The 24,055-nt window shown below is 35.2% G+C and overlaps 1 protein-coding gene across 1 annotated transcript; it reads left to right on the top strand.

Moving 5' to 3' along the window:
• Positions 1–1,732: 1,732 nt before the first annotated feature.
• SPL8 (squamosa promoter binding protein-like 8) lies at positions 1,733–4,541 on the top strand. Its single transcript, XM_085733042.1, has 4 exons — positions 1,733–2,326; positions 2,435–3,181; positions 3,865–4,010; positions 4,169–4,541. Exons 2-4 carry the CDS (start codon positions 2,466–2,468, stop codon positions 4,306–4,308), a joined length of 1,002 nt encoding a protein of 333 aa, XP_085589168.1. The 5' UTR covers positions 1,733–2,326; positions 2,435–2,465; the 3' UTR covers positions 4,309–4,541.
• The last annotated feature ends 19,514 nt before the right edge of the window (positions 4,542–24,055 follow it).

The following is a 24,055-nucleotide window of genomic DNA, read 5'->3' as shown; positions in this document are numbered from 1 at the left end:
AAGGGTGGGCGGTAGTCCAAGGCATCATTTTTACTGGGGCACCAAAATCATCCTTTTTACGTAACAGTTAGTACTATATGAATATATTTCTTTTTAAATCGCTTTATTAACTATATTGAAAATATAATTTTAAAGAGCTTTGATTAGGAATGAATCTTTTACAATAAAAAAATGCAAGAAGAAAGACAAATAGATAATTAAAAGTGCACAATTTTATTAATCGTCCAGGGCATAAAAAATCTTAGAACCGGCCCTGCATGTACTGTATTTTTTTTTCTTTCTAAATAATATTCATAATACATCTTTTATATTAAATAGACTTAAATAAGATAAAATTAAGTTGTGATTTACAAATTTTTTGAATATTAAATAAAGGATGTTAATTCAAAAATAAATAAATATATAAAGAAACCAATAACAATATAATTGTTTTTATTAACGAAAAAAAAATTGTATACCAAAAAAAAAACAATAACAAAAACTTTACATAATCACAATTTATCAATTTGAAGCTCTCTATTGTAATATGAGCATTTTTTTTGTTTAACAATGAAACTTACTCATTTCTTTGTTAAATAAGTAACTTTTTCACACTTTAATTAATGGTAACTCTGCATCAACATCTTGAGAGGAAATTGATAAATATAGAAGAAGTAAACGAGAAAAATAGGTATATATGATGAATAATACACTAAGAATAGAGATATTACGAAGAAGAAAAAAAAATAATAGAATGAGAAAGAAATGGGTAAATAAAGAGATGCCAAAATGATTTCTACGATTCTATAAGATTAACCATTTTTTGGATTAGTCTTTTAATTTTTCTTCATCTTAAATTGGTTATTTATGTTTCATTCCGTTTGTACCATTATTCCTTTATCTCACTTTTAATAATGGTCGATACAATCATAAGCATATGATCATTGGGGTCTCCATACATAACTACAAAATCTACCCCCAAATGGTCGCTATTTCCATTCAAACAAAAAAATTGGTCGCTATTTCTTAAAGTTCTCTACAACCATCAAGGCACATGTGCAACCTCTAAAAACTAAGTAATAAAGGTCTATCAACAAAATCAATGTCATTAGCATCCTTCTTTTGCAAAGTAGCTTGGACAATCAACCGATGATGTTGTGAGGTTTAGATCTTAACACTTTATTATAGTAATATGGTAGAAATGTGAAACTTAAATGAGGGTGGAGATAATTTAAAAAAGTTAATTAAAAGCTAATAGTGCAAACAAAATGTAATTAACATAAGAGATTAGGCTCGATACCCCCATTCCATTTTTGATTGGTTAGTTTGGTTTCTTTAAAAAAAAAACATAAGGGATCAATTTAAGGAGAAAAACACAGAACCCAATTTGAGAAAATGGTCAAACTTTAAGGGTCGCAAATTGTAATATCCTCTAAAGAGGAAGAAGAGGTGTGATGGATTGAGTCCTTAAACTACTTTAAGTTGAGGGTTATAGAAATTAAAAGAGTTAAAATTTAAGAGTTTAAATTAACACTCAAACGAAGAAGAAAGAACTTACATAATAACTAAATGCATGTTCAATATCATGATGAAACTGTCATAATATAGCGAACCATCGTATTATTACGAAAGTTACAAAATGTATCTTTCACAAAATCACAATGATTGAATGTGATTATCATAAATTTTTATGCACTAAAATACAAACTTGGATTTTCGGATGTAACATCAAGACGTTGTATCATATCAAAACGACTAAGATTCATTGCAGTGTAAAACTGTGTGATAAAAAAAATATTTGTTATTTGTCTAATAAAAAAAAAAGTGTGTGGTGTAAAATTAAAATTGAAAAACAAAAATAAAAATGAAAGTAAAAATTTACACTTAGGTGAAAAGGTAATTTCCAATGGAAGCATATCCAGAGTACAGATCACCCACCAATTACCCACTGTCTGCAGAAGCCGCCTCATAAGCTGAATTTCCCTCAAACTCACACAACACAAACTTAACTCAACTAGAGAGAGAGAGAGAATGAGAATTGAGTTACAAGAGTAACTTTCCTATTGGTAGAGAGAGATGAGGAGAAGGAGACAAAAGTGTTCAGCTTTTTTAGGGTGAAAGTGAGATCTTTTAAGCGCACATCCCATTTAGCATAGCAGAAAGAAAGAAAGAAAGTCTCTCTCTCTCTCTCTCTCTCTGAGACATAGTTATAGTGAGAGAGAGTGTGTGATAATAGACTTAATGTACACGCCATTACATTACACACTGTTTTCTCTGAATCAAATGAAATGAGTTAGATAGATAGATAGAGTCTCTCTCCCCCAACCATAACTTTTCTGCAAATTAGGTTAGGGCTATCTTATTGCTATTTACACCTCCAAAAATAAAGAATGACTTTTATATATATTCTTCTTGTTACAACGTGATTTTCATTTCATTTCATTTCATTTCACAGGTACTTATTTTTTTTTTCTTTCTAGAGAGACATGTTGGACTATGAATGGGGTAACCCAACAAACATCATGCTTACCGGAAATGAAGACAACAACTCCGCCGCAGCAGCAGCCTCTGATCAAGCCCACCGTCAAATCTTCGACCACTACGCTTCTCAAGCTATGTTATCCGACAACTACCTTAACGGACCTGGTGCTGGACCCACCATCGACATAAACAGTGGTGATTTTACTCATCATAACCACCACCACCACAACCAGTTTAGCCCACAGGCCCAGCAGCACCATATCCATCAGTCCTTCTTCGACCCACGGGCTTTCCATGGAGGGTCATCAACTGCTTCTTCTTACCCTCCACCTCAACCACAACCTCCTTCCATGCTCTCCCTTGACCCTCTTCCTGGTCATGGACATGGACATGGCCCTGGATTCCTCCTTGTACCAAAATCCGAGGATGTTAACAGACCCATAGACTTCGTGGGCTCTAGACTTGGACTCAACCTTGGTGGCCGCACATACTTCTCTTCCGAAGACGACTTCGTGAGCCGCCTTTACCGTCGGTCTAGACCACCTGAACCGGGTTCGACAGGTTCTTCAAACTCGCCTCGGTGTCAGGCCGAAGGTTGCAATGCTGATCTATCTCAGGCGAAGCACTACCACCGCCGCCACAAAGTTTGTGAGTTTCACTCCAAGGCAGCCACCGTCGTTGCAGCTGGGTTGACTCAGCGGTTCTGCCAGCAATGCAGCAGGTTGTGATCTTTAAATGACATGATTACCCCTTTAACAACTCAATCATTGAGATGAATGTTCTTATTTTTGTGCCTCACTTCAAGGGCATTTTCGTCTATTTCTATTTATGTCTATACTTCTTACACCATACCATAAGTGCAAATTAAACAACAATGACTTACTAAACTTGTGTTAATTTGAGTTAGGTTTTAATTAAACGGAAGCATTAATTTATTTTTTTTTTTTTATCAAAAAGGTCCTTTGATTAAGATGTGTATTTTGGGTTTTAAAAACGTGTATGAGGGAAGCATGCATTAAAGCACAGTAAGCAAGCACAAAACAGCGGTGTTGGGGGATAGGGGAGAAGGTTGGATTAGAAAAAGACGGAAATACCCTTGAGGGGAGAGTTGACAATGATTGAGTTGACCGTACATTACATGGGGAAATCCCGAGGGCATTTGTGTCCCTTAAAACATATACTACTCACTTAGTTTGTTTGGTTTTCAGTTTTACTACTTACGTACTGCATTGTTTTGCTGCTTTTAGTTAGTTAGTACTTCCATTCAAACAAAACAACACAGCTATATAACACTACTATACATTGTGTCTCAAACAAATATTATCCACTATATTATTATTTTTGTTTTATTAAAATATTATTTATTTGATTTTGACATACATAAATAAATAAATATATATGCAGGTTCCATCTTCTATCTGAGTTTGATAATGGAAAACGTAGCTGCAGGAAGAGATTGGCTGATCATAATCGTCGCAGGAGAAAAACTCAGCACCCAAATACTCAAGATATTCACAAATCTCACAATACTTTGGATAATTCTTCCACAAGTAATTTTCTTAATCAATTACTTTTGATATTATGCACTAATAATGTAGTAGAACTAAAATACATGTCTTTAGTTATCTATTCTATTTAACCAAAAATAAGGGAGTTACTTATCATAAGCATGATTATGGTACATAATGATTTGTTTTTTATTTTGAAGGATCCCCGCCAGAGTCTGGAACTCAATCTACATCGTCGGTGACAGTGGCGGTTTCTCCACCGGATTATTTTCGACAAAGGTCGTACCAAAGCCCAAGCCCTTCAACAACTTCAAGCTCAATGTTTTTCTCCACCGGGTAGTGAACCTACGTACGCAACCAATGTGTAGCTATTAACTAGGAGCATGCATAATATCCCAGTTTAATTTAATTTAATTTGCATGGCTAATTAATTAATTACTATATTTCCAAGAAGAAATTAATTAATGGAGGAGCGTCACGGCAACAAACAAGAATAATAATATGTAATAGTTAAGTGAAGTCACACTTTGTAACCTTTCTCCCAATATTAATTTCATTTTAAGCTTTATAATATATTATTGTGCTGTTACTACTTGTTAGTAAGAAAGGTACTGATTCTTCATTTAATTTAAATAACATCTATCTTAATTTTACTTTTACCCGCTTTGATTTCTAGTATCTTATGATTCTTTTTTAAAACGGTGTCTGTTAGAAAATGTATAATTAAGAATGAATTTTTTTTTTTTAAGGAATTTGGAATGAAAATTAGTGACCTTAAAATTTAATATTTGTTTATTATATTTTTTAATAAAGAAATGTTAGTAATTAATAGTTACTATATGTGTTGGTAAGTTTATTTTTCGTCATTGTTGTTCCCGGGATTCTTTTAACTATCTCATCATTGGCATTGGAGGAGTGTAACTATATTGGGTAGTAGTAACAAATGAAATTGTGCAATACAGAGTGTTCTACTTGATTTATGATATGGTCGGGTTTAACTGCAGTAAAAAAAAAAGAAAGTAATAATAGTTATGGTAAAACGTAGAAGAGGAAAATGGCCCCCTCAATTTGGATTTAGCCGGAAATAGTAGGTGTCTGTTTGAGTCTGAGAGTGTGGTGGCAGCAGCTGAACACGGGTTGTTCAGGCCCTATGCTATTAACACATACTACATTCATTTTTTAGGTAATGAATTATTTATTTTCCTTTTGTCTTGTACTCTTTTTTTTCCTCAAAAATGGAGTGATCATGTATGTATGTGAAATTTTGTTATGAAAGAAAATTGGGATTGGGATTCCCACATCTTTGATTTGTAGCTGAGAACATTTATATTGGAATCCCAAGCCGTCAAGCTGTCTCCTATATGGAAGCTATATAGCTGTACTACTAAACTCAGTAATAATATTAGTTCCACATATCAACCTGCAGATGCTCTCTATCACATAGTACACTACACGTGTGTGTGTGTGTGTGGCTATTCCTTCTTTCTTAAGTACATACCAGTTCTAGTCTAACAAAACCCCCAAAAATAAAGTTAAATCATATCATACTATACTATACTATACTATCTCAATCCAAAAATAAATATGCATAGCCATCCTTTTCGTATATAAATGAATGAAAGATTAATATTATAATAATTTATAAAATTATCCAAATGAATGTTGTGCAAATGATTTTAAAGCATTTTTATATATGTTCATGTTATACAATTACACTTAATTTATGATAGTGGGAGCATCATGTTTTTAATGTGTTTTATGGCATTTGATTGCATGGGGTCTCTTTCTCTAATTTCGCATACTCAAGAAGAGAAAAATATAAATGTGTTTGGTGGGAACCTGGACGGTCATCGAGTCATGACCTTGAGTGGGAGATGTTGATGTAACGCGTTTACACACACAACACCAATTGCCTTTTTAGGTGTTCTATACAACACTTTTATCATTGTGACTTGATTTTAGTTGTTATTAAATATGCGGCATTCTAATAGTCTTTTTGGATTATATTTTCACTCAGCCCTATTTTTCTTATTCTTTTTTCAATTAACCTCGTCAAAATTATACATGACAAATCTTATAGAATAAATAACATCAATGTCATCCATAAAATATTTCACGAGAACATCAAAAACAAGGAATAAACTTTACAAATTGTATAACCCAAGAGGTAATTGGAAATACGGATGATTGTGATTATATTTTCACTCATTCTTTTTTTCTTTTCTTTTTGTAATTGGAGTTAATTATTAATTGTTGCACCTTCTCTATATGCTCCTTAATGATATTTGAAGTTAATCTTTGCAAAATAGTTAATTGTTACGACTAATATAATCAAAATTGTTGGTGGATTTTTAAATTATGTGTTGTCTCACAAAAATCAAACCAACACGAACTACATTGGTTTGGTTTAGTTTTGTTTTAAGATTCAATCAAACTAAACCAAATCTCATATTCTTTATCTTGCGGCTCATGATTTTATAGCCTCAAAAATACCCTTAATCACAATAAATTTGACACCATTACTAAAAATTGTATTTTTGTTGTGAAAGGGTAGACCATCGATGGCATGTTCAAATTAGACATTGAAATGAATAAAATGTCTAGTTCAATTTACATGTTGTAAGATAATTTTGATATTTGATATGCTAGGCTTTGTGATGTGAACAAAGGTGTGATTTCAAACTTGAGCGACTAAGCTTTATTTTCATAGTTTTCTATAAATGATTTTGAAAAATATTATTCATGTAGTAAAGCTAAAATAACCGGGAAAAAAAAATCACATAATTAGTAATTATAGATAATCTAAGCCTCTAGACTTAAAACATTATAATATATTGAGCAGAAATGGAAAAAGATATTTTAACTAATTGATCTAAACTGAATAGCATTCTTTTACCACAAACAAAGAAACCTCACACACACACTCCAACCCATGTGGTGCATGTGATTTTAATGGATGGATAGTGCAAACAATGAAAACTGGACTCGACACGTATCTATATCTAGAGGCCAGTGTTACATCAAATTATCATTTACAAGTTTTTTCTGAAAGGATATTTCTTCATCACTATTTAGTTTTTGTTCCCTGTTCCAATCAGGCAATGTGTGTTGTGTGAGAGGAGCTAGACAGCTTTTTGTCGCAATTATAGACAACAATTCTTGCTCCGTACCAACTACAAACAAATTTCTAATTAGAGTTGGACATGACATGTAAAACATCACAAAGTAATTCAAAGAGCATCCTTAATTTGCAAGTGCATTAGCACGTTGATTTGTCACTCGGTACAAATGAACGGCCTTCACTTTTCAATCTAAATCAATTGACGGATCTTCTTCTTAACCAAAGCGTGCTCCATGCAACTCCCTATCCACCCATGCCTAATTCCATGAACCAGTCAGTGACAGAATCAATATTTAATTCCGCTGCTCTATATCCCAATCTTTTAGCATAAAAAATAAAAACCTTCAAGCACATCCAGCTCTTCTACAATCTTTCCGAGCTCCGGATGTGTTCACTTTGACCGAATTCTTCGTTGTGACACTCTTTGCTTCTCCATCCCCATGCACAATAACAGACAACTTTCCATGCACTAAAATTTAGGTTGAAGTCAAATCATTCCAACAATCCTCCTTGTAAGAACTCATGTCTAATTAGCACACTAACTTTTTTGTTACCTATATATATACTGTGATAACTTTCTATAATTCTATTGTAAAACAAGTACATTGTATGCATGGGGAAACAAATCTTCTAGCAAAAAATGTACTGTAGTATCTTTTTCCCCTAAAACAAATGTAATATTTTTTTGTTGTTAAAAAACATTCTCATATGACGTGGATTGATTGGTTTGTTTGTTTGGGGTTTCCCTTTCACACGAAGGAGAAGCTTCCTTTCCATGAATCTTCCAATAAAGCTTTAGTGGGCCACGAAGCACTTTCGATTTATTGGCTCTCTAATTTACTTTGTTTCATCGAAATATTATTTGTTGTTTTATTATTTGGTGATTTATTTTAATGCAACAAAAATATGAGATATCACCATCAATTCTTGATCTTTTACATGTGACTCATTTTATCAACGAAGCTTCGTCCCAAATTAGTCTACATTGCTTTAATAAATGGCCAACTGAAACGGAAACATTATTTTGAAGGGAATTGAGACATAAATATTACACGGTTAAAGTCATCGTTGTCATATCAAATTTTTTTGGTCAAAGTAAGATAACAAAAATTGAGTGCAAACATTAACTTATAAACAAAAAGTTAATGTATTTCATTACAAATCAAATCAATGGATTAATACATATCAGCATATCAATGTAAAAATCAGTGCAAAAATTATATTCGCATCAAGATTAAAGAGTTCTTAGATCAAAAATGTAAGTTATAGTATTGTGGGTTACATGTTATGTCAAACATAACTCCAATTTTCCTATAAAAATAACTTCACTTCAATTTATCCATTTGATAGAAATGAAGGTTAAATACACTTTAGTCTATTTATTTTGATCGGTCCATTTTATTTTCATGTTCATGAATTAATTAAGTTTAATACCAAAAAAAGTAATTAAGTTTTCTAAATGGTTATCTTCCCGTATGCATTTGATGATGGACTTTTGATATTGAGACGTTCTAAAAACACTAATTTTAACACTCTTTTTAATATTCACTATTATATTGGATGAAACTTGTGAGAATTTCATAATTTTTAAAAAATGGGACTCATATAAGTTGGTATGAGCCACATTATTTTACTCATTAATAGAATGAATAATGAAAAGAGTGTTAAAATGAGTGTTTTAACTTAATAACATAGATAAATTAGTTTTTTTTCTTCATATTATCATACAATGAAAATAGTTTTTAGAGGGAAAAACTGGAATACTTGACACAGATTAGTACAATAAAAGTAAAGAAACGGTTTTTGAAAGAGCATGGGGGCCAACACATCCAGTTCCACCACGATCCTCGTTTTCATCATGTTGAATGTTGGTGGCGCAACTACAAGGGGTGGGTTAAACGGGTATGCCTGGCAGAATATATAATCTTTCAAGCCGGTTAGGATGGTGTTTTTATAACAAAGGCAGCCGAGTTTGTTAGTTGAAACTCGTGAGTGATATATCCTCGATTCTTCCTCCATCCAAAGTCTCATATGGTGCGCATTGGTGGTGGTGATGGGTTACCTTCAGCCGTTTGAAATTCCTCCTCGTCAAATTCTTCTAAAAGTGATTGGAGTGCCTTCTAAATTGGCTAATCGGACAGCATTCTAAATTGCTTTTGTAGTTTTCTCGATTTCTGAATCAAATACGAACTCTTCGTTTGCTCCTTTGCTGCACATTAGCAAAAAGATAAAAATTGAAAAGAATAAATTGAAGCAAATAAATAAAAATTGCAGAAACCCTAATCAGATTTATAGTTGCTTAATATAAATTTTTAATGATCCCCAACAAAGATGCCAAAAACATGATGGCCGGTTTAACAAGTGTGATAAATTATCGTCAACTAGTAATATTTAGAAAAGTTCATATCCACAATGATTATAAAATTTTAACTTAACTACTACAATTTTGACTAAGATATGTAAACTTTGGGGGGTTACACTTAATAGTGGTTGATTCATTTAACGAAATAAAACAGGTATTATATCATGTTAGATTTTCTTCTCTTTCACGACTTGTAATTCAGTGCAATGTCTATGATTGTTTACTTAGTTTCATAGCTTTATAACAAAATACCTAAGCCTATTGTTTGGTACTTAACCTGTTTCTCCAGTCACAACTCTCAAATATCTTAGGTGCGTACGTAACCATTGAAGGTTTTAATGAGCATTAAAACTCTTGTCACAAAGACGGTAATAGAATATATGTCAAATGTCTTACAATTGAACGGTAAAATTAGGTCAAGTCCCCAAAGCTATGGTTAATAGTCATTCAAGGCCTAGATCGATTTATGAACATTCGTAATTGCATAAAAACACATTAATAACAAATATTAACAAAATAAAACTAAGCAGGCCAATTGTATTCACAGGTAACTCAACCAATGACATGCGTCATGTAACGCCCGTCTTAATTATTTGATTATTTAAAAATATATTTATATATATGATTTAAGTGATTTTCATGATTGATATGTGTGAATTTTATGATTCATGAGGTTGAGTGGTTTATATGATTTATAAATGAATTATGTGGGGTATTTTGTTGTGGTGAAGTTGTTATGTTGTTATGACTTATTTTATTATTAAATAAAATAAGATATGATAAATAAAATAAAAATATTAGAAGTTGGGCTGTGATGTGTAAAGAGTAAGTTTAGAGGTGAGAAGAGTAATACGAAAAGATAAATAGGGCAAACAGAAGTTAGAAACGTTTTTACGTGAAACACTTTTGGAGAAAAGGGAGAAAAGTCAGAAAAGAGGAGAACTAGAGGGAGAGCTGCGATTTCATCATAACCAGGTAAGGGTGAGACTAATTTTCAATATTATTAAGGGTATAATTCTATAGGATGAATTTAGCATGATTAGGTTAAGTTTTGGTGAGAATTGAGAATTAGGTTTAGGATCAATTTTGATGAATGAATCAAGAACAGATGTTAGATTGATGCAAAATTAGTGTACAGACCTTAGATATGACTTAAGATGATAATTAGATGCTATTTGGATGAAGGAATCGTGAATATAGGTGAAAAGTTGTGATTTTTAGGTTTCTGGCCGTACTGACATTCATCGTTCGCACCTGCGAGCAAGAACACTCGCATCTGCGAGCTAGAACCCAGAACTCGCCACTGCGAGCAATGCAACTCGCAACTGCGAGTGACCTGTAAGCTCGCAACTGCGAGCAGAATAACTCGCCACTGCGAGTAAAGACTTAGGAACCCAGAATGCACGCTTTGCTCGCCATTGCGAGCAAAGTTACTCGCAACTGCGAGTTAGGCCGTTAGTTGCCCAAAATTGTTCTGATGCGATCCTTTCGCACGTGTAGTCATGAGTTGATCTTAGAAGTAAGAAAGAGGGTTGTTTAGGATGCTTTCAGAAGTCCCAGAAGTCTGTTTAGGTGACTGAGATTAGTAGTGATGTTGTATAAGAATTATTTAAGATGCTATATGATGATAAGTGATTATGATTCATTCCCTTTAATGTTGTTATGTTATTTAAACACTGTTTTACGATGTAAATGTTGCTGGTTGCTGCTGTTGACCGTTAGTGTCTTGAAGTTGCATGAGTCGGTCTATGTTGTTGGAATTTTAAGAAGTTGTCCATGATTATGAGTCGTATGATTTGTTCACGTCGTCGTCTAAGTCGTTGGAAGTTTGAGTTCATTGCATGCTCATTAAAGTTGGAGGCTTTAGGCCCGGCAGCCTTTGTGCTCATTAAAGTTGGGGGCTTTAGGCCCGGCAGCCTTTGTGCTCACACGTTGAAGAGCTTATTATGCTCACTTTGTTGTTGAATGGTACCACATGCATTTGCATATCAAGAAGTTTCATGTTGTCTAAGTTGTTAAGTTGTTGTTGTGTTGATAGAGTTGCATGGTCAAAGATGAGTTGTGTTGTCCAGTTGTTGTTGAGTTGATAGAGTTGCATGGTCAAAGATGAGTTGTGTCGTCAAGTTGAGTGTTAAGTTGATTATGATTTGCGATGAAAATTAGTAACGGTATTTGATGATTGTGTTTGTTATGAAGTGAAAAATATGCTAATTGTTAATTGATGATATGTTATTAATGTTTAAGTTGTTAAATGCATTTTATTGGATTATATGCTTAATGTATTGATTATGAAATCTCACCCCTTCTGCGTATATGTTGCCTCGACCGTGGGTAATGTGCAGGTAATAAAGATTAGAGGCGTTCATGAGTGGACTCTCAGTTGGTGTCTAGGTGCTTTGATACGTAACGGGATGGGGGCTTGCTTTTACTTCTATTCCTTACGTGTCTCTTTTATGAACTAATTTATGAGATTTTTCAATAAGGCCTGCGTGCCAAGACTTTTAAATGTTGAACTATTTTCCGCTGCAATAGTTTAAGATTTTTCATGATGTTGAATTTGAAGGATAATTATTATTATCCATTTTATGATTTAAATGAAGTATGTGACATTCCGTTGTGATCAAAATACTCTGATTTTAAATGAAATTTTTATGTTGGGAAAACGGGGTGTTACAATTGGTATCAGAGCAGGTCGGTCCGTCCGGCCAAGTAGTGAGTCGAGTTGTGTCTTTAGGAGTTGGAATACCACTATTATGATATTCTAAATGTTGTGTGTTGTGCAGAGAAGAGACCTGGAGGCTGCGAATCTTATTTGCTATAAGAGGACTAGAATGGCTGGAAGAAATGACGCTGCGATTGCTGCTGCTTTGGAAGCTGTAGCCCAAGCTGTGGGACAACATCCAAATGCTGGTGCTGGTGCGAATGCTGATGTGAGAATGTTGGAGACCTTTCTGAGAAATCATCCTCCTACCTTCAAAGGAAGGTACGACCCTGATGGAGCACAGACGTGGCTCAAGGAGGTTGAGAGAATTTTCAGAGTTATGCAATGTACTGATGATCAGAAGGTGCGTTTTGGAACGCATATGCTGGCTGAGGAAGCTGATGACTGGTGGGTGAGCCTCCAACCTACCCTAGAGCAGGATGATGCAGTTATTACTTGGGCTGTGTTTAAGAGAGAATTCCTAAACAGATATTTTCCTGAGGATGTTCGCGGGAGAAAAGAGATCGAGTTCCTTGAGCTGAAGCAAGGAAACATGTCGGTGACAGAGTATGCAGCAAAGTTTGTGGAGCTGGCTCAGTTCTATCCACACTACACTGGGGACAATGCTGAGTTCTCTAAGTGTATCAAGTTCGAGAATGGTTTGCGTGCTGATATTAAGCGAGCCATTGGTTACCAACAGATCCGTGACTTTTCTGCTTTGGTGAGCAGATGCAGAATCTATGAAGATGACAGCAAAGCTCATTATAAGATTATGAGTGAGAAGAGGGGTAAGGGCCAACAAAGTCGCCCAAAGCCTTACAGTGCTCCTGCTGACAAAGGAAAAGGAAGAGCTAATGATGAGAGGAGGTCAAATAAGAAGGATGCTGGTGCTGAGGTTGTTTGTTACACTTGTGGCGAGAAAGGCCATAAGAGTAATGCTTGTACTAAGGATATTAAACGGTGCTTTCGTTGTGGCAGTAAAGGACATACACTTGCAGAGTGTAAGCATGCGGACATTATGTGTTTTAACTGCAAAGAAGAGGGTCATATTGGGTCTCAGTGTACGAATCCGAAGAAGACTCAGACTAGAGGGAAAGTGTTTGCTTTGACTGGTACTCAGACTGAAAATGAGGATCGTTTGATCAGAGGTACTTGTTATATTAACAATACTCCTTTAGTTGCTATTATTGATACTGGTGCTACACATTGTTTTGTTGCTTTTGATTGTGCTTCTAAGTTGGGTCTTGCTGTGTCTGATATGAGTGGAGAAATGGTCGTCGAAACTCCAGCTAAGGGTTCGGTGACTACTTCTCTTGTTTGTTTACGATGTCCTTTGTCTATGTTTGATCGTGATTTTGAGATTGATTTAGTTTGTCTGCCTCTGAGTGGAATGGATGTAATTCTTGGTATGAACTGGTTAGAGTACAACCATGTTCTCATTAATTGTTTTAGTAAGTCGGTGCGTTTCTCTTCTGCTGAAGAGGAAAGTGGAGCAGAATTTTTGTCTACTAAGCAGCTGAAGCAATTAGAACGCGATGGGATCTTGATGTTTTCCTTGATGGCATCCTTATCTTTGGAGAATCAAGCAGTGATTGATAAGTTGCAGGTGGTGTGTGATTTTCCTGAAGTTTTCCCTGATGAAATCCCTGATGTACCACTGGAGAGAGAAGTTGAATTTTATATTGACCTTGTTCCGGGAACGAAGCATGTGTCTATGACACCTTATCGTATGTCAGCTTCTGAGTTGGCTGAGTTGAAGAAACAGTTGGAGGAATTGCTAGATAAGAAGTTCATTAGACCGAGTGTTTCACCTTGGGGAGCGCCGGTATTGTTGGTTAAGAAGAAAGATGGAAGTATGAGGTTGTGCATTGATTATCGACAACTGAATAAAGTAACTATAAAGAATAGATATCCACTTCCTAGAATTGATGATTTGATGGACCAGCTGGTGGGTGCACGTGTGTTCAGCAAGATTGATTTAAGGTCGGGTTACCATCAGATTAAAGTAAAAGATGAAGACATGCAGAAGACGGCCTTTAGGACGCGATATGGTCATTATGAATATAAGGTGATGCCTTTTGGTGTGAGTAATGCGCCTGGCGTGTTTATGGAGTATATGAATCGCATTTTCCATGCATTTTTGGATCGCTTTGTGGTTGTGTTCATCGATGATATTTTGATTTACTCTAAGACAGAAGAAGAACATGCAGGACATTTGAAAATCGTTTTGCAAGTGCTGAAAGAGAAGAAGTTGTATGCTAAATTGTCTAAGTGTGAATTCTGGTTGAACGAGGTAAGTTTTCTGGGCCATGTTATTTCCGGTGGTGGTATTGCAGTCGATCCATCTAAAGTTGAAGCAGTATCACAATGGGAGACTCCTAAGTCAGTTACAGAGATTAGAAGCTTTTTGGGTTTGGCAGGATACTATCGAAGATTTATAGAAGGATTTTCTAAGTTGGCACTTCCGTTAACTCAGTTGACGTGTAAAGGTAAAACCTTTGTGTGGGATGTTCATTGTGAGAACAGTTTTAATGAATTGAAGAAGCGTTTGACGACGGCTCCAGTTTTGATTTTGCCAAAACCTGATGAACCTTTTGCGGTGTATTGTGATGCGTCCAAATTAGGTTTAGGCGGTGTGCTTATGCAAGATGGTAAAGTTGTTGCTTATGCATCAAGACAGTTGAGAACTCATGAACGAAACTATCCTACTCATGACCTTGAATTAGCTGCAGTCGTATTTGTCCTTAAGATTTGGAGACACTACTTGTATGGTTCGAGATTCGAGGTGTTTAGTGATCACAAGAGCTTGAAGTATTTGTTTGATCAGAAAGAATTGAATATGCGACAGCGACGGTGGCTCGAATTGTTGAAGGATTATGACTTTAGTTTGAATTACCATCCGGGTAAAGCTAATGTTGTTGCGGATGCCTTGAGTAGGAAGAGTTTACATATGTCTGCTATGATGGTGAAGGAATTTGAATTACTTGAACAGTTTAGAGATATGAGCTTAGTTTGTGAAATGTCGTCTCGGAGCGTTAAGTTAGGAATGCTGAAAATTGATAACGATTTCTTGAAAAGTATTAGAGATGCACAGAGGGTTGATGTTAAGTTTGTGGACTTGTTGGTTGCTAGTAATCAAACTGAAGATGGTGACTTTAAAGTCGATGATCAAGGTGTGTTGAGGTTCCGAGGTAGGATTTGTATTCCAGACAATGACGAGATAAAAAGGATGATTCTGGAAGAGAGTCATAGGAGTAGCTTGAGCATTCATCCGGGAGCTACAAAGATGTATCATGATTTAAAGAAGCTGTTTTGGTGGTCAGGATTGAAACGTGATGTGGCACAATTTGTGTACTCTTGTTTGATTTGTCAGAAGTCGAAGGTAGAGCATCAGAAACCTGCTGGGTTGATGACACCGTTAGATGTACCAGAATGGAAATGGGATAGTATATCCATGGATTTTGTGACGAGTTTGCCAAATACTCCTAAAGGGAATGACGCAATTTGGGTGATTGTTGACAGATTGACGAAGTCGGCACATTTCCTTCCGATTAATATTAGTTTTCCTGTGGCTCAGTTAGCAGATATTTATATTCGAGACATTGTGAAGCTGCATGGTGTTCCTTCGAGCATTGTGTCAGATAGAGACCCACGATTTACTTCTAGATTTTGGAAGAGTTTGCAAGAGGCTTTAGGCTCTAAGTTGAGATTGAGTTCGGCTTATCATCCTCAGACAGATGGTCAGTCGGAAAGAACAATTCAGTCACTCGAAGACTTGTTGAGAGTTTGTGTACTTGAGCAAGGTGGAACTTGGGATAGTCATCTTCCGTTGATAGAGTTCACTTATAATATCAGCTATCATTCAAGTATTGGGATGGCACCTTTCGAGGCTTTGTATGGTCGGAGGTGTAGGAATCCGTTGTGTTGGTTTGAGACCGGTGAAAGTGTGGTTCTAGGACCAAAAATTGTTCAACAGACTACTGAGAAGGTGAAAATGATTCAAGAGAAGATGAAAGCGTCGCAGAGTCGACAGAAGAGTTACCATGATAAGCGTAAGAAAGACCTTGAGTTTCAAGAGGGAGACCATGTGTTCTTGAGAGTTACCCCAACGACCGGTGTTGGTCGTGCATTGAAGTCAAAGAAGTTGACTCCAAAGTTTATTGGTCCTTATCAGATATCTGAGAGAATTGGCACGGTGGCTTATAGAGTTGGCTTGTCACCGCATTTATCGAATTTGCACGAAGTGTTTCATGTGTCGCAGCTGAGGAAGTATGTTCCAGACCCGTCCCATGTGATTCAGAGTGATGACGTGCAAGTTAGAGACAACCTTACGGTGGAGACTTTACCTTTGAGGATTGACGATCGCAAAATGAAGACGTTGAGAGGCAAAGAAATACCTCTAGTGAGAGTTGTTTGGAGCGGCGCTACTGGTGAAAGCTTGACGTGGGAGCTGGAGAGTAAGATGATGGAGTCTTATCCAGAGTTGTTTGCTTGAGGTAAATTTTCGAGGACGAAAATTCTATAAGTTGGGGAGAGTTGTAACGCCCGTCTTAATTATTTGATTATTTAAAAATATATTTATATATATGATTTAAGTGATTTTCATGATTGATATGTGTGAATTTTATGATTCATGAGGTTGAGTGGTTTATATGATTTATAAATGAATTATGTGGGGTATTTTGTTGTGGTGAAGTTGTTATGTTGTTATGACTTATTTTATTATTAAATAAAATAAGATATGATAAATAAAATAAAAATATTAGAAGTTGGGCTGTGATGTGTAAAGAGTAAGTTTAGAGGTGAGAAGAGTAATACGAAAAGATAAATAGGGCAAACAGAAGTTAGAAACGTTTTTACGTGAAACACTTTTGGAGAAAAGGGAGAAAAGTCAGAAAAGAGGAGAACTGGAGGGAGAGCTGCGATTTCATCATAACCAGGTAAGGGTGAGACTAATTTTCAATATTATTAAGGGTATAATTCTATAGGATGAATTTAGCATGATTAGGTTAAGTTTTGGTGAGAATTGAGAATTAGGTTTAGGATCAATTTTGATGAATGAATCAAGAACAGATGTTAGATTGATGCAAAATTAGTGTACAGACCTTAGATATGACTTAAGATGATAATTAGATGCTATTTGGATGAAGGAATCGTGAATATAGGTGAAAAGTTGTGATTTTTAGGTTTCTGGTCGTACTGACATTCATCGTTCGCACCTGCGAGCAAGAACACTCGCATCTGCGAGCTAGAACCCAGAACTCGCCACTGCGAGCAATGCAACTCGCAACTGCGAGTGACCTGTAAGCTCGCAACTGCGAGCAGAATAACTCGCCACTGCGAGTAAAGACTTAGGAACCCAGAATGCACGCTTTGCTCGCCATTGCGAGCAAAGTTACTCGCAACTGCGAGTTAGGCCGTTAGTTGCCCAAAATTGTTCTGATGCGATCCTTTCGCACGTGTAGTCATGAGTTGATCTTAGAAGTAAGAAAGAGGGTTGTTTAGGATGCTTTCAGAAGTCCCAGAAGTCTGTTTAGGTGACTGAGATTAGTAGTGATGTTGTATAAGAATTATTTAAGATGCTATATGATGATAAGTGATTATGATTCATTCCCTTTATTGTTGTTATGTTATTTAAACACTGTTTTACGATGTAAATGTTGCTGGTTGCTGTTGTTGACCGTTAGTGTCTTGAAGTTGCATGAGTCGGTCTATGTTGTTGGAATTTTAAGAAGTTGTCCATGATTATGAGTCGTATGATTTGTTCACGTCGTCGTCTAAGTCGTTGGAAGTTTGAGTTCATTGCATGCTCATTAAAGTTGGAGGCTTTAGGCCCGGCAGCCTTTGTGCTCATTAAAGTTGGGGGCCTTAGGCCCGGCAGCCTTTGTGCTCACACGTTGAAGAGCTTATTATGCTCACTTTGTTGTTGAATGGTACCACATGCATTTGCATATCAAGAAGTTTCATGTTGTCTAAGTTGTTAAGTTGTTGTTGTGTTGATAGAGTTGCATGGTCAAAGATGAGTTGTGTTGTCCAGTTGTTGTTGAGTTGATAGAGTTGCATGGTCAAAGATGAGTTGTGTCGTCAAGTTGAGTGTTAAGTTGATTATGATTTGCGATGAAAATTAGTAACGGTATTTGATGATTGTGTTTGTTATGAAGTGAAAAATATGCTAATTGTTAATTGATGATATGTTATTAATGTTTAAGTTGTTAAATGCATTTTATTGGATTATATGCTTAATGTATTGATTATGAAATCTCACCCCTTCTGCGTATATGTTGCCTCGACCGTGGGTAATGTGCAGGTAATAAAGATTAGAGGCGTTCATGAGTGGACTCTCAGTTGGTGTCTAGGTGCTTTGATACGTAACGGGATGGGGGCTTGCTTTTACTTCTATTCCTTACGTGTCTCTTTTATGAACTAATTTATGAGATTTTTCAATAAGGCCTGCGTGCCAAGACTTTTAAATGTTGAACTATTTTCCGCTGCAATAGTTTAAGATTTTTCATGATGTTGAATTTGAAGGATAATTATTATTATCCATTTTATGATTTAAATGAAGTATGTGACATTCCGTTGTGATCAAAATACTCTGATTTTAAATGAAATTTTTATGTTGGGAAAACGGGGTGTTACACGTCAAGTAGCTACAGAGAAGGTCATCTACATGACCCAACCTAGAAAATTAGCTATTGATGTTAACTAACTTAAACAAATGAATGTGTACGTGAATAATGTTCATTGTGTGATCGACCCTCGCCGTAAGGATGCTTCAGGTCGATGGTAACCTTCATAAATTATGATTTATTATGTTCTTGATCATCAAAGAGTGTTTTTCCGATGAGGCAGAGCCTATCTATTTATAGGAGAGTGCATCCAATATTTTCGGTTACGTGTGTGATGCGCATAGCCTATTGCGCATCACACTTGAAGCTATGACTAAGCACTTGATAATTCTTTTTAGTTGTGCGATGCACATTTCATAGCATGCACCACACATGTATCAGGAGATGTTCATTCATCTTTTCTTCATCTCTTGTTATACTTCTCATCACTGAATCATTTGTGGTGCCCATACCCCCAAAATCACTTGATTAATCTTGTAAAAAGTGTAGCATGACCACATAGTTTTCTGGTTGAGGTGAGTTTTTCAATGTTCAAGGTCTTGTGTTCATAATTTCTCTTCCATGTTTCTCCTTTGAATTATTTAAAAGTATATGTTGTTTTCAGTTTCCAAAGCAATATTAGTTAGGGAAATCCAAGATAAATTATGCTTTATAACACGAGACACAAACCCAAATTTTGAACAAACGCGTTTCCGAGTTCCGAGCACACAATATTCTTTAGGGTCATGTTAACCGGTACTCTCGAGGTACTGGGTAAGGAAACCAAAAACGAAAATTTTAAACTAAAAATGACGCTTTTTTGGCTTTTGAGAAATTGATTACATAATTTTCATTGTAATGCCTATATATTTGCTTCCTTAACTCGTGTCCACTGATTAGCATTTCCCTTTTCTTTATGGCACGAGAAATTCATGTAATTATATGTTCTGAGTTCCAGTTGCATCTGATGCCATTGTTGCCTTTGTCGTCGTTGTTCTCATTGTTGTCATCACGATGTCTAGTTAGGAATTGATTGTTGCCACAACCACCTCTGCAAAATCACCATTTATACTTGCTAATTATTGAACTTAGAAGAGAATGCAGAAAATACAAACAAATCCATAGATAGCTTACAGCTCAAGAAAGAGACTTAGAGGGCATTTTAGACTTTGTACTTTCTTCTTCTTTGTTCTAGTTCAGTTAGTTACTAAGCTGTATGTATGTGTGTGTGTGTGTCTATATATATATATATATATATGGTTATGTTACAAGCCACCCTTTGGTGGTGTCTTTTATCAAGTCACACCTTAAGGTGTGATTTTCACTTTTTAGTTATAATTTTGATAAAAGACACCTTCCTAAAAGTAAGTTGGTGTCTTTTCGCAAATGCTCATAGAGTAACTTGATAAAAGACACCTTCATAAAAGGTGTCTTCTATCATAACCCATATATATATATATATATATATATATATATATATATCATTGTAGTAACTGATTCATTCAATAAGATTTTCCCTCTTTTGTTCATTCCATAATATGGTCAATTGTTCACATTTCATGTAAGTGGTTTTTTTGCTTTCAAAAAAGCAAAAAGAAACATTAAAGTTTTTTTTTTTTTTTTACAGAAGCAACAAAGTTAAATGGTCATTTTGAATAAATAAAGTACAAGAGGATAGCCAGCTCGTTTGTGGTTTTTGCACAAGAAATGTGTTGTATATATTAGCATTTTTCATAAAACTACCATGGGTAATTGGGTATATTAATGTTAATTTTTTATTTTGACAAGAATATATCATAAACATAAACAAATGTACACTGTTTCAATTACAATGAAAAAAATGAAAGGGATGTTTGAACCAAACTTAATTTTAAACCCTAGAGTCAATCATGTCAATCATCAGAAATAACAAATCTATATGCGGAAGCGTACCTGAATTCATATTCGGAGATTGTTGATGTGGTAACGGCCTTTCAGATCAACACACACTCTCACTGAGAGAACCCTTTGTTATTCTCTTGATCTCCTTGTGATGATGGGATGTCAGCAAAGAACGGCGGCTTGGTGTGTGTGACCTGGGGACCATGACCTCTTTATTTATAGCACCCAAATTAGGGTTAACTATTGGTATTTCAATTTTAGCCCATCATAAAAATAGAATTACCCATTAGTCTCTACACATTAAAGGCTCACACCCTATTAGATACTCATAAGCCCTCTTTAGCCAAACCTTATTAGATCACTTTAATTGGGCCTAACTTAAATGACAGTCCACAATACATAATTATTCACATATAAGGCCAATGTTGGATTAATGATCCAACAATCTCCCACTGGACTATATGTGCAACCTTATAATTATGCATTGCAAAAATTATCCTTATGAGCTCAAATGACTGTCGTTACTGAATGTATCTATAACCAATCCGGTCCATCAATAATGCCAACATAGGATCAAAGCAGTTTTCGTTACAACTATCGTAACTAAACCCATCAATGGTCACATATGCTAACACAAAAGAATGACATGGATCATGATGTGGATGTGTAGCATGGAATTTTCATGTCATGTGATCTAAACATGCCTAATTCCAATTGGTCCTCCTTAATCCTTAGTGAGATCAAACCTTAACCAAAAATCAGAGTGTAAACTAATAAAACTTTATTTCTGCAGAAAATATCCTTAAACCTTACCTAAACTGAAATATGTCTATATCATAAAAGCATTTAAAATAACAAACTCCCACACAAACTCAATATCACTTAATGCCATAACACCCATACAAGCAATATGCTCATGAAACCGTTTGGGTGATAGTTTTTTCATAAGCGGATCCGCAATCATGAAGTTTGTCCTGATATGCTCAATAGACAACTATTCACTCAGAAATCTTTCTTTAATGACCAAGAACCTGATCTCTTTGTGTTTGTACTTCGTCAGGTTCTTGTTGTTATTACAAAATATAACTGTTGATAAATTGTCACAAAATAACTTTAGTGGTCTTTAAATTACATATTCACTATATGTGCAGCGTCGTGACAAAATGTCTCAGCTAAGTACTATGGTTGGATGTCTCATAAAATAAATCTTTGCATCCAACACCGTCGGGGTCAGTATACATAATGATCTCAAAACTGATCTGACCTCCAACATGTGAGCATGTAGTCTTTTGTTCTCTTTAAGTACCGTATAACCCTTTTGGCTGCTTTCTAATGCTCTAAACATGAGTTACTCAAATACCTGCCCAACATCCTTGTAATGTACGCAATATCTAGATACGTACAAACAATTAGACTCCCTACTTCTGATGCATAGAGAATCCTCTGCATTTTAAGGGACTTATTGAGACTAAACTTGTCTCCCTTAACCACAGGGGTATCTATTGGTTTACTATCTTGCATGCCATATCTTTATAAAACTTTTTCAATATAGCTCTTTTTGGATAATCCAAGAATACACCGAGAATGATCTCGGTATATCTGAATGCCCAATACCAAAGATACATGACCAAGATCTTTCATCTCAAAATTCTTGTTAGAAATCTCATGGTTTCATGCAACAAGTCTATATTGTTATTGGCAAGCAAAATATCATTAACATATAAAAATATGTACTTACTCCCACAGAACTTATGATATATCCAATCATCAACCAAATTCACCTCAAAACCAAACGAGATGATCAATTGATGAAATTTGAAATACCATCGTCGAGATTCTTGCTTGAGCCCATACATGGATTTCTTAAGTTTGCTAACCATATCCTTTGAATCTTTTGAAACAAAGTTTTCTAGTTGCACCATAAAATGTCTCGTCAATGTTGCCATTTAGAAACAAAGTCTTTACATCCATTTGATATAACTCAAGATTAAAATATGTCGTCAATGTCATTTTAGTCCTAAAAGAGTCTTTCAAATAAACTAGAGAGAAAGTCTCTTTAAAATCAATGTCTTTCTTTTGTATAAACCATTTATATGACAAGACAAACTTTGTATCTCTCCACATTGCCATTGGAATCATTATTTGTCTTAAATATCTATTTGAAACCAATAATTTCCAGACCTTGTGGCAATGGGACAATATCATAAATGTCGTTGTCCTTTATGGATTTAATCTAGTAATTATAATTCATGGCATCAATCCACCTTCAAGAATTCTAACTTTCCATGGTTTGACGAAAGTTGATCGAATCATCATCCACCATTCCAATGGCAACCTCATGTTCCTGGATAAACACAATATATTCATATTGTATTTTACTTCTCTTTTCAATTGTGGATCTCCTTAATGACATGTTTTTTGAGATGTAAGAGTTTGTTCTTTTGGAACAATTTCTTGCATGGGGATTTAAACATTGTCATGATTTATTATGCCTTGGACAAAGTCAAGAAAAAAAAAAAGCTTGAGCAATGTCAATGACACCTGTGGAAATATCAGGATATTCCTCTTCAATAACAAAGTCCTTAACCATATCTCCCATTGTAAACTCGACATCCTCAAAAAATCGGGCATCTCTTAATTTGAAAATCGACTTATTTATGGGACCATAAAATTTATACCCCTAGATCATCTTTAGAATATCCAACAAAACAACAACTCACGGTCCTTGAGTCCAGCTTCTTTTCACTTGGCCTATAAGGCCTTTGCTTCAGTTGGACAACCCCAAACATGCAAATGCTTTAAAATAGGCTTTTTGCCTATCCAAAGTTCGTAAGGAGTTTGTGTAGTTTATTTTGTTGGAACCCTATTAAGGATATATGCTGCAATTTTAATTGCTTATCCTCAGAGAGATTCTGGTAATTTAGAATGAGCAATCATACTTCTTACCATAACTTTAAGTGTTCAGTTTCGCCTTTCAGAAAACACTATTCATAGTAAGAAAACTTGACATAGTGTGTTATGAGACGATATCACATTCCTCTAGGAATTTAACAATTGGTCTTGGACAATGCTCACCTGAACCGCCTTATATACCATGATATTCACCACCAAGGTTTGATCTGACGCCTTTTATTCTTTAGTTGAGTGGATTCTCAACTTCAAACTTAAAATATTTTGAACATGTCGAAAGACTTTTCCTTTTCATAAATGAGATAAATGTAGCCATATCTACTAAAAATCGTCTATGAACGTTATAAAATATTGTTGACCATTCCAAGAAACTGTAAGGAATGACCCACAAATATTGGTATGTTTAACATTTAAGACGCATGAGGTCCTATTGGCCTTAAATCTCCTTGTATTGGTTTGTTTCCCTTTTATAAAATTGATATAAATATCAATATTTGGAAAATT

This window comes from Medicago sativa, chromosome 8 (genome assembly GCF_051527215.1).
Source record: "Medicago sativa cultivar Bolivia chromosome 8, Bolivia_mono, whole genome shotgun sequence".
Taxonomy (NCBI): domain Eukaryota; kingdom Viridiplantae; phylum Streptophyta; class Magnoliopsida; order Fabales; family Fabaceae; genus Medicago; species Medicago sativa.
Note: the sequence above shows the minus strand (reverse complement) of the source record. Positions and strands in the feature narration are given on the sequence as shown.